Source organism: Eublepharis macularius, chromosome 5 (assembly GCF_028583425.1).
Source record: "Eublepharis macularius isolate TG4126 chromosome 5, MPM_Emac_v1.0, whole genome shotgun sequence".
Classification (NCBI taxonomy): Eukaryota; Metazoa; Chordata; class Lepidosauria; order Squamata; family Eublepharidae; genus Eublepharis; species Eublepharis macularius.
In genome coordinates this window covers 175,212,850-175,227,752 of record NC_072794.1, presented here as the reverse complement: position 1 = coordinate 175,227,752, position 14,903 = coordinate 175,212,850, and the positions used below count along the sequence as shown (strand labels likewise).

At 47.5% G+C, this 14,903-nt stretch overlaps 1 protein-coding gene across 1 annotated transcript in view; it reads right to left on the bottom strand.

Annotated features, from left to right (window-relative positions):
- Positions 1-14,903, bottom strand: part of STAG3 (stromal antigen 3) — a 63,148-nt gene that overhangs the window by 29,155 nt on the left and 19,090 nt on the right. The window contains exons 12-23 of the mRNA XM_054980499.1: positions 12,223-12,302; positions 12,007-12,114; positions 11,753-11,852; positions 11,549-11,660; positions 11,248-11,351; positions 11,042-11,134; positions 5,935-6,024; positions 5,574-5,774; positions 4,803-4,873; positions 4,448-4,535; positions 3,880-3,975; positions 3,713-3,805 (exon numbers count right to left, since the gene is read on the bottom strand). Of these exons, the coding sequence (XP_054836474.1) occupies positions 3,713-3,805; positions 3,880-3,975; positions 4,448-4,535; positions 4,803-4,873; positions 5,574-5,774; positions 5,935-6,024; positions 11,042-11,134; positions 11,248-11,351; positions 11,549-11,660; positions 11,753-11,852; positions 12,007-12,114; positions 12,223-12,302 (1,236 nt within the window). The remainder of the gene's footprint in view (positions 1-3,712; positions 3,806-3,879; positions 3,976-4,447; positions 4,536-4,802; positions 4,874-5,573; positions 5,775-5,934; positions 6,025-11,041; positions 11,135-11,247; positions 11,352-11,548; positions 11,661-11,752; positions 11,853-12,006; positions 12,115-12,222; positions 12,303-14,903) is intronic.

Genomic DNA, 14,903 nt, shown 5'->3' with positions numbered 1-14,903 from the left:
CAGGAGCATGCTGCAAGAAGCACAGCTACCTCAAAAATATTGGGGAGAAGCTATCAACACTGCTGCCTATCTGCAGAACATGCTACCTACAAAGGGTGCAAGCAGCACACCATTTGAACTGTGGTACAACCGCAAGCCCAATGTAAGGCATCTGAGAGTGTTTGGATCAAAGGCCTACACTTATGTTCCAAAGGAAAAGAGGTCTAAGATGGATCTCAGAACAGAAGCAGGCATATTTGTTGGATATGCACTGGGATGCAAGGGATATCGAATCCTCAACCCAGAGACAGACACGGTGAAGATCCGCCATGTGGTGCACATTGATGAAGAAGAGAAGGCAAGCAAGCCTGACACCAGAGAGTCTGCCCCAAAGGAAGCTGATGCAGCACAGCAGCCAGAGATTGTGCAACTCTGGGACCTGACTGAGATGCAAGAGACACCTGCAGAGCCCACAGAAAGAGAAGGGGAAGCAGAGCCAAGTGTTAGACGCTCAGACAGAACAAACAAAGGAGTTCCACCACTGAAATTCTCTTACCTGGCAAAAACAGAAGCTGTACCAGAACCTTCTAGCTGGGAAGACTATGATGAAACCTTTGCACCAGTAGTGAAACACACTTCAGTAAGAACACTACTGAGCATAGCAGCCGCAAGGAAGATGCATGTGGAGCATCTGGATGTGAAAACTGCTTTTCTTCATGGAAAGCTGGAAGAAGACGTGTATATGACACAGCCTCCTGGATTTGAACAGTCCAAAGACAGAGGACTTGTATGCAAACTGCAGAAGAGCATTTATGGACTGAAACAGGCTGCAAGAGCCTGGAATCAGAAACTGAACCAAATGCTCATCAAAGAAGGATTCAAGCAAGGCGGGGCAGAACGCTGCCTGTACTCAAGAAAGAAAGACAACAAATGGACTTTTATTCTGATTTTTGTAGATGATATTCTTCTTTGTTATGAGGATCAACAAGATTGTGATGAAATAATTCAGCACCTGAACCAAGAGGTTGAAGTAAAGCGTCTTGGAAATGTCAGCTTTTACCTTGGAGTTCAAATAGAGCGAGAGGAAGATGGAAGCTATCTTCTCAATCAAAAGCAAAAGATCATGGATTTCCTAGACTACATGGACATGAAAGATGGAAAACCAACATGTACTCCAATGGAAACAGATTTCCTGAAACAAAATGGAAACAATGAACCTCTGAGAAACATCAAAGTGTACAGAGAAGCAATTGGAAAACTGCTCTACATAAGTACAGTGACCAGACCTGACATAGCAGCAGCAGTTGGAATACTGTGCAGGAAAAGTGCATCACCAAGTGTGAATGACTGGCAAGCAGTCAAAAGACTGGCAAGATACCTGAGAGGTACTGCACAACTGAAGCTCAAGCTACCAGCAAGCGACAATCCCAGACTAGTGGGATTCATGGATGCTGACTGGGCAGAAGACATCACAGACAGAAAGTCTACCAGTGGACGAGTATTCTTTTATGGTGGAGGAGCAATCAGTTGGACAAGCAGAAAGCAAGACCTAGTAGCAGCATCAACTACAGAAGCTGAATACATATCAGCAGCAGAAGCATGCCAAGAACTCAAGTGGATTCTACAACTATTAAAAGACTTTGGGATAAATGAACCCAAACCTATACAACTCTTTGAAGATAATCAATCTTGCATAAAGCTTGCAAATACAGAAAGAATTGGATCAAGAACCAAGCACATTGACATAAAGAATCACATTGTGAGAAATATGCAAGAAGATGGACTTGTTGAGCTACAGTACTGCCCTACAGAAGAAATGATAGCAGACATCCTCACCAAGCCACTTGCCAAAGAGAAATTTCAAAGTCTACGAGAAAGACTGAACTTTGTGGACTTTGTACACTAGACATTGAGAAGGGGTGTTAGAAATAACAATGTCTGGTGTACTGCAGCAGCAAGAAGTAAGAAGAGCCTACCATGCAGGGGGCAGCAAGGATCACTTAGTTAGGACAGTGAGAGTAGCACCTCTCTTGTTTCCTGGGGGTCATTTCCTTGTCTTGTCTCCTATTGGGCTAAACAGGGCAATATCCTGCTTCTTCTCTCTCCTGCCACACTTCTTCTCTGTCTCTGCAAGATGTAGTCAGATAGCTAGGATCTCTCTCTCCCTTTCCCTCAAGTATGTAACTTCCTCAAATAAAGCTTTTGCCTCTCTGACCAGCTCGGCGTTTAATTCCGCAGCGTAGTTTAACACTCGCTCTAACACTGAGAAGGTTCTTCATGACATTCTGGTGACTAAACTGGAGGACTGTGGCCTGGATGGTTAGATGGACAGGGAACCGGCTGGATAACCGCACCCAACGGGTAGTTGATAATGAGATAACCATTCATTTAGATATGATACGTAAATTTGGCTCAGTCAGGCTTGAATTGAATAGGGACTATGAATGGTTATCTCATTATCAGAAGCTACTGACTGCATCTTCTCCCCCTAGTTTCTTCTTACCTTCCATGCATCTGAAGAAGAGAACTGTGGTTCTCGAAAGCTTATGCTACAGTAAAGTTGGTTAGTCTTAAAGGTGCTACTGGACTCTTTTCTAGGTGAACTGAATTATAATTTTCTGGATTCTCCCACAAATCCTTTTTTTTTTTTAAATCAAGAGTGTTTGCTATTTTCCAGTCTTGGTAGTATAGAGGATGATTTAGCGGCCAGTTTGGTTTGCAGATTTCGCACTCTGTTTCCTTAGCAACCCTTGGGTACATTTCAGCCTCCCCAATGACATGTCTGTCCTTAATCTGGACACAGGCTCAGAGGTTCCAGAGAAAGGCAGGTTAAGTGGTTGCGACAGCTCCCTTGCTTTCACAGTGGGTTTTTCATAGCTGTAAAAGAGAATTAGGCACTTTGGCCTGTTTCTATTAATTTGCCCGGGACAGATGTTAAGCTAATAGGCCTGTAATTTCCTGGTTCCCCTCTGGACCCCTTTTTAAAAATAAATGTAATACTTGCTACTCTCCAGTCTTCTGGTAGACAGAGGGAGAAGACTGGAGAGTAGCTTGTGTGCGTGCAAGTTAGAACCCAAAATGAGATGGCTTGACTCAATAAAACGAAGCCACAGCTGTTAATGATATGAAGTTCTGGAGGCTGTTAATTCATAGGGTTACTACAAGTCAGAAGCAACTTGATGGCACGTGACATAACTCAAACAGGTGAGTAAACTGACAATCTCACATTTGAGCTCCCTAAGAACTCAAGTGCCATCAGGACCTGGAGATTTATTTTTAGTTTCCCCAACAGATCTAAAACTTCATCTCTCATCACCTTAATTTAACACTTCATGTTTGGGGTTATGCCTCAGAAAATTTGCAAGTCTTTGAAGTCATACAATATTTATGTTCTTAGGTAAAGGAAAAGGTAGTCTCCTGTGCAAGCACCGAGTCATTGCTGACCCATGGGGAGATGTCGCATCACTACCTTTTCTTGGCAGACTTTTGTTACGGGGTGGTTTGCCATTGCCTTCCCCAGTCGTCTACACTTTACCCCCAGGAAACTGGGTGCTCATTTCACCGACCGTGGAGGGATGGAAGGCTGATAAACCCAAAGAAGGAGATGGCAGGCATTCCTGTGACCAAGAGGAGCAGAAGGGCAAACTCGCAATGAATTCCCCCGGAGACCCAAATTTACAAAGCAGCCAAAACCACCAGCACCACCACCAGGGCTCAGGCCGATGACTCTCACCTGCTCCTGGATGTCATAGTCATGATCAAAAAGGCAGCTCTGGCAGAGGGAGCAAAAGGAAGTCACCTTGTCTTTCAAGCTAAGCAACTGGACCTGGAAAAGGTGGAAGGAATGAGGATTAGGCACAAAAGGGAACAGCCTAGAGTCCCCTCTCCAGCCCTGCTTACCTGGCTGGGAGGAGGCCCGGAAGAACTGAAACTGGAGAAGTGGGTCAGTTCCCAGAGGAGCGAGAAATGTGAGCAGGTCATAGCAGGAATCACCACCTACAGTAAAGACAAAGGAAGACATGGAAACGATCACCTTCATGTCCCCCGCTTCAAGGTCAGACGGAGGGAAAAGCCTTTGCCCTCAGGTAAGAACATAAGAGAAGCCATGCTGGATCAGGCCAATGGCCCATCCAGCCCAACACTCTGTGTCATACAGTGGCCAAAACCCAGGGGTCATCAGGAGGTCTGCCAGTGGGGGACACGAGAAGCCGTCCCACTGATTGCCCCCCCCAACACCAAGAATACAGAGCATCACTGCCCAGAGCATCAGTTACCCCAATGGAATACCTGAGGGAAAGAGAGGGACTCCTACTCCGCAAGACCGCCCACCCCCAACCCAGCAACAGGGAGGCGCTCAGGCATTGCAGCCATGCAAATGGACAACCCCTGTACCCTTCCACCACTTCAGGGTGCAAATCAGAATTACCCTCAGGTTCAAACCACGCCCCTCCCCGCAGCATCCCCGTACCTGCTTAGGGACCTCGCCTGTGTCCACTGCGCGGCGTAGGAGGTGGATGCAGGGCTCAAAGAAACACCACGGCGTCAGGTCGTAAGCACTGCATACAATGGCAAACAGCAATCATAATAGGGGCCACTACGTATTCCTTCCAGTCCACGCAAAAACAGCGGACCCGGGACAGGGCAGGTATTAAGTTCTGGGAACACAAGTCTGCTGTGTGGCCCGTCCAGAAAGAAGCATGGATGAATGGAGCCTATGGGGGCCTCCTGTCAAAATCCATATGAGAGAGCCAAAATGCTGAACCACGTGATCTGAGGTTGGCACTACTGGTTACTGAGCTCAACTTCCCCAGTCTTATACTCACCTCTGGAAGACAGAAATGCGCTTAAGAGTGGCGGCCAGACTGTAGACATCCTCTTCCTCCACAACTGAGGACTAAGCAGGAAGCAATGTTATTCAAGCAGGAATGAGGGAGAAAGGAACGTCAGAACAGCCCAGCTAGATCCGACCAGTGAGGGTCCATCTAGTCCAGCCACCCGTTTCACACAAGGGGCAACCCTGAAGGTCCAAGGAATAGCGCACAAAGGCCAAGGCATTCTCTGACGCTGCCTCCTAATACAGGTATGCAGAGGTCTGCTGCCTCTGTATATGGAAGATCCTTTAGTCACCATAATCATTCGCAGATCCATCTTCTATGAATCTGTCTAATTGCCTTTTAAAGTCGTCTATGCTAGCTGCTATCCTATGTCCACTGGCAGCGAATTCCGCAATTTAATTATTCAATCAGTAGTAGCAGTACTTCTCGCCTCCCCTTCTCCTACTGCAGGCTCAAATGACCCCAAAATGCTGCTTTGAGGGCCACTTTGGCCTGCAATGGGAGAAATGAGAAAGCTGAACTTTGCAGGAAGGAATGCCTTCCATCTGTGAAAAAGCTCTGGATCCAAGTCACGATCAAGAAGCTCCACTCACTAGGCCACGCTTTCTTGAGTACTTTCACAATTCTCTAGTGTTGGAAAGCCCCACCCCTCTTCGTTTTCAACATCCCACCAGATTTTCATTCTTGCCCGCAGAGCTGGAAACTGGCGACTTCCAGCTTCAGCCAGAATTCTTAAGTGCTACCTGCAGCTGTTGGTACCTGTAGGAGTTCTGCAACCTCATGCTGGAATTTGTCAGCAAGATGGTCCACAAAGCGGCTGCAGGCAGAATCCACACGACTATAAAAGGCAAATTCTGGATGGCAAAGACCAGACAGAGTCCTGGAAGCCGCCTCCAGCACTTCCTTGTCAGTGTGTTTTTCAACCACCTCCCACAGTTGGGCCACCAGCAGCTCCAAGTACTTAGAAACAGGGAGGCAAAGGAAGACACACAGCATAGTCAGGCGATGTTGAGATGGCTGGGCTGGAAAGACTAGCTCAGCTTGCTAGAAAAAGCTAAGGGGTATATCTCAATCCCCAAATTCTCTAGGAGTAAAGGGAGGATGGGAAGGTATCCCCTACCTTCTCCAGACGGCCAGTACTGTAAAGCGTCAGGTCAAAATAGCGTGGGGCCTCCAACAAAAGCACTACTTTCTCAACATCAGCTGAGAACTGCCAGAAGAGAACAAGAGAGCAGAAACTTTCAGACGTCTGCAAGAGCCAACAGTGGACAGAAAACGAATGCAGGAACACCAGAACTACTGCCAAGGTTCGCTCTCTTTAGCCTTCCCCTTATCGTCACGTGTGTCATGTGCCGTCAAATCGCCTCCAACCTATGGTGACCCTATGAATGAAAGACCTCCAAACCACCTGGGGCGCGGGTTGGCAGGTTCTGGGATCCACCTCCTGACCCTGGAGGGAGTGCCGCTGGTGCCTGTACCAGTAGTAAGGAGTTTGGGTGTGGCCCTGGATGCCTCCGTAACAATGGAGGCTCAGGTCACGGCAGTTGCCAGGTCTGCATTCCTTCATCTTCCCCAGGCAACTTGTTCCCTACTTCTCAACCAGCGACCTAGCTGCAGTAATCCATGCAACCGTCACCTCCAGGTTGGACTAGTGCAACTTCCTCTATCCTGGGCTGCCCTTGAGACTGCTCCGGAAACTGCAACTAGTCCAGAATGCAGCGGCACGCATCCTGACCGGAACGTAACACCAGTTTTGTGCCAACTGCACTGAATCCTAGTTGAACTCCAGATCAGGTTCAAGGTGTTGGTTCTAACCTTTAAATCCCATAGTGGACTGGAAGAAGCATACCTGCAGGACCGCCTTTCATCGTATGTTCCCCGAAGGCTGCTTCGTTCAGCAGATAAACACTTACTGGTGGTCCCTGGCTCCAAGGCGGCTTGCCTTGCCTCAACCAGGGCCAGGGCTTTCTCGGCCTTGTCCCCAACCTGGTGGAACTCTCCGTCTGTGTCAACGCAGGCCCATTCAGATTTGTTATCCTTCCGTTGGGCCTGCAAGACAGAGACGTTCCACCAGGCATATAGTAGTTGAGGCAGGCGGGCCACCTGAGGTATTGCATTGGCCTCCTGCCATGGGGAGAGTATATACCTCCCCGGGTTTATAACCATCTGTAACTGGCCACCCTAACCCATGGGTTATTAGGCTGAGGGGGTGAGGCAGAATGTGCGTGGCTGTCTTATTACGTGTAATTAATGTTTATATTGCTGCAAAATTTTACTCTATTTATTGTACAATTTAAAATGCTGTGATCTGATCTGAGCCTGCCTGTGGGGAGAGCGAAACAGAAATGAAATAATAAATAATAATAAAACAGCCTATCATTAGCAAACTTGCTCAGATCTTGAAACTGGAGGGTGTGGCTTCTTTTATCGAGTCAAGCCATTTCATTTGAGGTCTTCCTCTTTTCCTACTGCCTTCCACTTTTCCTAGCATTATTGACTTTTTCAGAGAATCTTATCTTCTCATAATGTGAGGATCCTACAAATGGTTCTGTGCTTAATCCCTTCCCATGAGAGGAAGTCCACACCAAATAAAAAGTAAGACATGGAAACCTGAGTATCAGCTTTTGTAACTATAAATTATACTAATAATGTTGAACCATATTTAATCTAAAAAGCTTATCAAATCTCCAAGATTCAAACTGTTCTAGATTATTGACACACTGCAGCAGCAAGACAAACTCCTGGGTGATCAAGATGTTTCTGGGAGCAACTCAACTTCCGTCAAGAGCCTCAGGAGTTACCCGTCAGTCACAAGTGGGAGCTTGGTGGCTGCAGCCCGTCACATAATGGCAGCTTATACAAGAGTTACAGCATTTCAGAGTAGGACAGCAGCAGTGCTCAGGCAGGGAAACCTCTCCTCTACAGTGTTCTCAAAGCACTCCCCTACCCCAACTGTAACCTGCCCTGCAGCAGAAAAATATAGTTAGTACTAGGGGTATGCACCCAAAAAACAATCCGTAATAACCCGAATCCCGAAACAGCAAGCCGCTTCGAGATTCGGGTGTTTAAATCACCTCAGTATGCTCCGTAAAGATTCAGAACACACCGAAGCTTTAAACTTCCCGCCCCATGGCTTTTTCCCCCTGATTGGTGAAGAAAGCAGCAGGGCATCTGAAAGCGCCTCTTTTCGTTCCTCTTGCAAGCGGAACGAAAAGGGGTGCTTTAACTTTCAAACCCTCCTCCCCCTCCCAATGGGAGAAAACTACTGCGGGCTGCTCCCGCTTGACCCAAAGCTTTCCAAAGCGGTCTGAATCTCTGAATCAGCCCCACAATGCTGGGGTCAATTCGAAAATCCCGAATCTTTCTGAATCAGGCCCGACCTGGGTGTTTATTTCAAATCAGAATCCCAAATCGCCCACCCCTAGTTAGTTCTGTGTCTTCCCTGGAACACCAGCTTTGATGCAGGAGAGAGAGTCAATGGCATGTTCCCCTCCCTCCCACAACCAGAGAGCATTTGTGTGCATATGAAGAGGCAGCAGCAGCAGCAGCAGCAGCAGAGGGAAAGGGGGCCCACTGATGCTGACTCTCTACCCAGACCTAAGGCAAGTGTTTGTGTGCGCCTTTTCTTCCTCCTCCACAGAGAAGAAAAAGAGAAGCTGCTGAGGAAACTTTGAAAGGAAAGAAAGCAAGGGGAGGGAGGGCCACGCCAAGTGACTTTCTGCCCACTCCATTCTGGATCATCTGCATCCAAAGAGAAGCAGCGTTTGCGGTACAGCCAATGTTCCCTTCCCCTATGCACGAGTGGGGTGTAGATCCAGAGCATGGCTCCCAACAGGCCAGGCTGAAAAGCAGCAGCACACGCGCAAAGCTCTCATGCATTAGCTGCAACTGAAATAAATTTAGGCATTTTAATTATCCAAGGTTTTAGTAATTGTTGAATTAGGGATTGCCAAAGTAAATATTTGAAGTATTTTGACTTGCTAAATGTCCCTTCTTCATAGGGTTGCCGTAGGTCAGAAGTGACTCGATGGCAAATAACACACACAGACTCAAGCAGCTGTTTAGTTATACAAAACTGCTCAGGGCCTCAATACACGAATAAACAAAAAGAGAGGGAAATGCCACAGGAAAATGCCAACCTAATGTAAGGACATAAAACCCTCCCATGGTGCAAGTCAAAAAACCAATCAACGATGTGACTAATAAGGTATCAGTGTCCTCATATCGTAGTGCAAAAAAATTAAAGTGCTTTGGTGCAATAAATATGCCTTCACAAATAGATATACACTTCCTAAATGTATACAATAAATCATTTCAATAAATGACCTTAAATACAACAATATAAACATCTGAAATACAATAAATACAATTCCAAAAAGACAATCCAGTTGAAAGAAATGGTGGCCCTGAAGTCCAATGCTAATAATAATAATATTAACAACTTCCGATTTATATACTGCCCTTCAGGACAACTTAATGCACACTCAGAGCGATATGTCATTATTATCCCCACAACAATCACCCTGTGAGGTGGGTGGAGCTGAGAGAGCTCCAGAGAGCTGTGACTAGCCCAAGGTCACTCAGCTTCCCAGCTAACATTGCGGCTCCCTTCACATGCTCCTCCTTGTGTAATTCATCTCTTGTAGCTTAGCTCTGAGGCAGGATGGGTAGCAACCCCAAGAAAGGGCCTTCTTGGTCATGGAATAAAACAATCCAATTCCCTCCCCAGGGAGATTGATCTGTTTGCCTCTATAAATGCTTTCCTTATATTGTTTTTTACATGTTTTACTTTTTTTTTTTTTACACAAAACATTTTAAAGCTGATTTTAAAATTTTTAATTGTTGCCACCTTGGATGTATTATTTAAATAAACTTACTTGCTATGAGAATGGATTCAGTTTCAATGCACATTTGTCCTCTTATTTTAATAACTGAATTATTATATGGCCTTGGGTCAGCCCCTCCTCTTGGCCCCAGCTCCCCAGCTGTATTGTGGGGACCATAACAACACTGACTTGTTCACTGCTCTGGGAGAGGCACTAATCTGTCTAGAAGAGCGGCAGATAAGCGCAGTTTTTATTATTATTATTATTATTATTATTATTACTACTACTACTACTACTACTACTACTACTACTACTACTACTACTACTACTACTACTACTACTACTACTACTACTACTACTACTACTACAGTCAATTTCCAGGGCATTTCAAGCAATACGTAACAGGGCAGATACACAAGCAGATCTGCAATTACAAGTCACCACAATTATCTTTGGAATGCGCAGCAGTTCGCCTCTCCACTGCCTCCATAGAGAGCTGCAAACAAGGCCTAAGCAGAAGTTTATGAGTTCTCTATTTTCTACATGCACAGATATTTTCTATTCATGTTCATACTAAACACTTATTTTTTTAAATCAAGATGGGTGGCCATGTTTGTTTGTAACAGAAAAGAGCAAGAGTCCAGTTGCACCTGCAAGACTAATAAAAATTGTGGTGCGGTATGAGCTTTTGTGAGTCACAGCTCATGAAAGCTCAAAGTGTCTGAAGAAGTGAGCTGTGACTCACAAAAGCTCACACCCTACCACAAATTTCATTGGTCTTGCAGGTGCGACTGGACTCTTGTTCTTTTCGATTGCTGCGTATCTTTTGGTTTTTCCTATTTCCTTGGCCTTCTATTATTTATTCATTTTACACACGTTGCTGCCTTCCTCTGAGTCAGTCCCTGGGCCTGTCACGGTCAGTCTGATCTCCTGTGACCAGCAGCTGCTCCCCCCTCTTGGCAATCTTCCTTCCTTCTTGGGCCGCAAAACAGCCCCGTACCGACGTGGGGGGAGGAATAATGAAAAAAGGGCCTTGAAGGTGTAAAGCTCTTTACAGCTGCTTCCCTATTACTAGACAGGGGGAGAGTCCAGACACAGAAGGGGGACCCCCTTCTGGATACTGGTCAGGGATGCTTTAGGCTGATCCTGCACCAGGCACCGGGGGTTGGACTAGATGGTCTGTATGGCCCCTTCCAGCTCTATGATTCTATGAAAACAACTCAAAAGCAGGCCCTGCCACCTACAAAGATTAGGCAATTAACTCAGACACCTTTGAGAATAAATACCCTTTTCCTTACTAGGGAGAAGTAGCAGAATCGTAAGTTTGCCAAGGGACAGCTTCCAGGTCTGTTCCCACCACCCCCAGCTTTCACCATCACAGTCATCTCAAATTGGGCTCACCTTGGCCAACAACTGGGGCAGCAGTGGGATGAGGTGCTGGGTGAGTTTCAACCGGTCCTCGGCTTGTGCCTTGCGCTCCCGGGCTGTTAATGCCTGCCAGAGAAGGAAGAAGGAAAGAAGGTGAGCACAGGCAGGGCAGCATGTCCTAGCAGATCAAGGAAAAAAAAGGGGGATTGCTCAGGCAGCATCCACCATCTTTCCGTTACCTTTTTACCAGAGATTCTGCCAACTGGTGGCTGTCCCTCTGCGGTTTGCCGCATGCTGGCCACTAAGATCATAATGAGAGCGCTTTCCTGCTGGTCACCAATCCCTGGGGAGCAAGAACAGCACTACATAGGCTAACAAAGCACTGTGGAGGACAATGTGACATGACTACAACAAAGCCAATGTCTGCGTTACTTGTTCTATGCGTTTTACCCAGCTGAAAACTCAGTGACTGATGCCCTCCTACATAACGCTGAGCGTCCAACACCATCCCTGCTGGCCATCCTCTACCCACTCACTCACCCTCCGCAGGCGGCTCCTCCAGCAACAGCCCCGTCAGCACCTGCCAGTCCTTCAGCAGGGCAGCTGCACAGTCCCACAAGCTATCCACCAAATAGGTTGCGTGGTCATGGAACTAAGGATGGAGAGCAGAGCAATGGCAACAGCCTGCATGTACCTCTCAGGTCCTCCCTATCGGGTAGAACAACTCCTACACCCTCATCCTACCTCACTTTCAATGAAAAAGGAAAGCAGCCGCTGAAGGAATGCTCGCGCTCCCTCATGGCGCTCCTCTTCTTCCCTGGCACAGTCTTCAGGTGCTAACAGCCTACGAGTCAAACTGCTATCATTAAGAAAGGACGCAGATGTTGAAACACTTGGCTGCCTTGAGTAACAGGGAGGGGGAAACCCAAGCAGAACCTCCTTTTCCACTCAGGAAGCTGCAGCACACTGGGGGGGGGGGGGGCGGGATCACTACTCACTTCTTGTACAAGAATTCTCCAGCAGCAACAGCTAGAGGACGGCTGGCAGCGTAAACAAGTGGGAAGATGTTTTCGCAGTCAGAGTCCCTGAGCACTTCCTCCATGTTCCTGCACAGAGATGGGCTTCATTGCGTCAGTAAGGCAGGGGTGTAAACAGGGCAGCCAAAGTCGCAGCAGCAGCAGCAGCAACCTTCACACTATCTTAACACTACTCACTGCAGGATGAGAGTCAGGAGTCTGACCGCTTCCACTGCTACCTGCGGCTCTTTATCCAGTGCCATGGACACCATCCGCTCCTGCGGGAGACAGTCATGCAGGAGGGGCCAAAAGCAAGACCACCCCATGGTCTGATATGCAGTCCCCAACATTGCCCTAAGAGTCTCTTCTACCATACAGTTTATGAAACACAGAAGGCCAAAGTATTTATGTAAAATAGTTATAGATTAATCCAACAAAGTAACATTCCCAGAGTGGCTCAAAACTTAAAAACAGTAATACGACAGCATCACAAACACAACAACAAAAAAGACAGTGTGCATAGAGCTTATTAAAACAAGAACAAAGAGCCATTGAAAATAACATGAAATCTTAAAAGAGTTTCAACTGAATCAGAGTTGGAAGGCGATTCAAACACCACCTAATCCAATGCTGATCAATGCAGGAAACCTGAGCCAGAGCACCCTTGGCTGCTCAGCCTATTCATCTAGCATGTGTTTAATGATAACAACAACAACATTCGATTTATATACCGCCCTTCAGGACAACTTAATGCCAACTCAGAGCGGTTTCCAAAGTGTGTTATTATTGATGTATTGTCGAAGGCTTTCACGGCCGGAGAACTATGGTTGTTGTGGGTTTTCCGAGCTGTATTGCCGTGGTCTTGGCATTGTAGTTCCTGACGTTTCGCCAGCAGCTGGGGCTGGCATCTTCAGAGGTGTAGCACCAAAAGACAGAGATCTCTCAGTGTCACAGTGTGGAAAAGATGTAGGTCATTTGTATCTACTCAGAAGAGGTGGGGTTGAGCTGAGTCATCCTGTAAGAGTTTCCCAGGGTGTGGAATGCTAATGGCGGGAGGCTTCACTGTATCCTGAGGAGGTTCTTTTGCATAAGGATTGGTGCTTGATGTGCTAATCTTCTCTGCAGGGCTATTGTCGGGTATAAAGTGTTTTGTTAGCCTGGTGTTTTTCAGAACTGGAAACCATGCTCTGTTCATTCTTAAGGTTTCTTCTTTCCTGTTGAAGTTTTGCTTATGCTTGTGAATTTCAATGGCTTCCCTGTGCAGTCTGACAAAGTAGTTGGAAGTGTGTTCCAGTATTTTGGTGTCCTGGAATAAGATACTGTGCCCTGTTTGAGTTAGGCCAGGGGCGGGCAATTGTTTTGGCTCGGGGGCCACTTTGTGGGAGCGGACGTTAGCGGAGGGCCGCACCTTTTAAAATGATTGCATTCAATAGTTAACTTTGCATTTCAGAAAAGGTCTAAATTGTATCATAAAAATCAATAAATATAAATTAAATAAAATAGTGGTAGGAATAAGATTTCCATCCTCTCATGCAATCTCAATTATAAAACCCAGAGCGAGTCATTGGAGTCCCTCTTTCCCTGTGAAGCTTTCTAGGGGCCGGTGCCTCGAATCCCTCCCCTCCCTTGTTGTTTCTCACTCAGGCTGGACTCCTGGAGGCTTTGGTGCATGGACACAAAACAAGTTTGCTCAGTGACCTGTAGGGTGAGGGGAAAAACCTTTGCCAGCTCTGCAAATGACCCAGCACTGATCCTTGCTGTTACTGTGTACTCAGCGACCTTCCCAATTTCCACTATGCAGCCTGATATTTTTGGACACACAAATTGGAGAGAAGTAAAAACAAACGCATCCCCGACCGCCTAAACACAGCGACGCTTCATTTCCCAGCAGGTGGCTCCGCGCAAAGCGCCGCGACCAATGGGGGCTGGAACAGCGTTGCTGGGCTTGGCTGGCCTCGTCTGCAAAGGCATTTTCCACATTAGCAAGAGGCTCTCACCCTGTGCACAAGCCTCAAAGCGCTGCCACACTTGTTTTATTAAAATTATTTCAAGCCCTGCATTCCCGCCATCTCTGCGCGTCTTTCGATAAACCAGACCTGCCAAGCCGCCCAATTCTTCCCGAGGGCTCAATGGCCAGGAGATACCACCACCTTGTCCGCGCGCCTCTTTCCGGCTCTGGCGGCGGCTAAACCCAGCTTTTTGCTTTTGGGTGGTGCCGGGTGGCTGCTTAACCCAGGCAAGGGCTGCGCTGAAGCCAGTTGCTTCTCATTGGCCATGTGGCCAGCAGAGAGAACCAGGGAGGGAGGGGGGAAGAGGCGGCGAAGCTGCCAGCAGCAGCAGCCCGGCACAGGGGCAGGTGCGCACACATGCTCACGCACGCACACACAGAGGCATGCAGAGCCAGCGAGGCAGAGGCTGCTCCAGTACTGTTATCGTTGTGTGCGAGCCGAGGAGGGCTGGCCGGGGGCGGCAAGGCAAGAAAGTGAAGGCGGCTGAGCGAGGGACGCTGGGCGAGCATGCCGCAGGAGAGGTGACCCCGGGGCGGGGCGGCAGAGCCAGGGAGCGATGGGCGACGTGCTGAGAGCGCAGCAGCAAAAAAAAGGGGCATGTTCCCAGGAAAAGCCCGCTGACGCCGAGGTGGTGTACTGTCTTGGCGGGCCACCATTTGCCCACCCCTGAGTTAGGCTATGTTCAGCCACTGCTGATTTTTCAGGTTGTCCAAGTCTGCAGTGTCTTTCATGTTCTTTTATTCTTGTCTGGATGCTACGCTTTGTGGTCCCGATGTACACTTGTCCACAGCTGCAGGGTATACAGTATACTCCTGCAGAGGTGAGGGGGTCTCTACCGTCTTTTGCTGATCGTAGCATCTGTTGTATTTT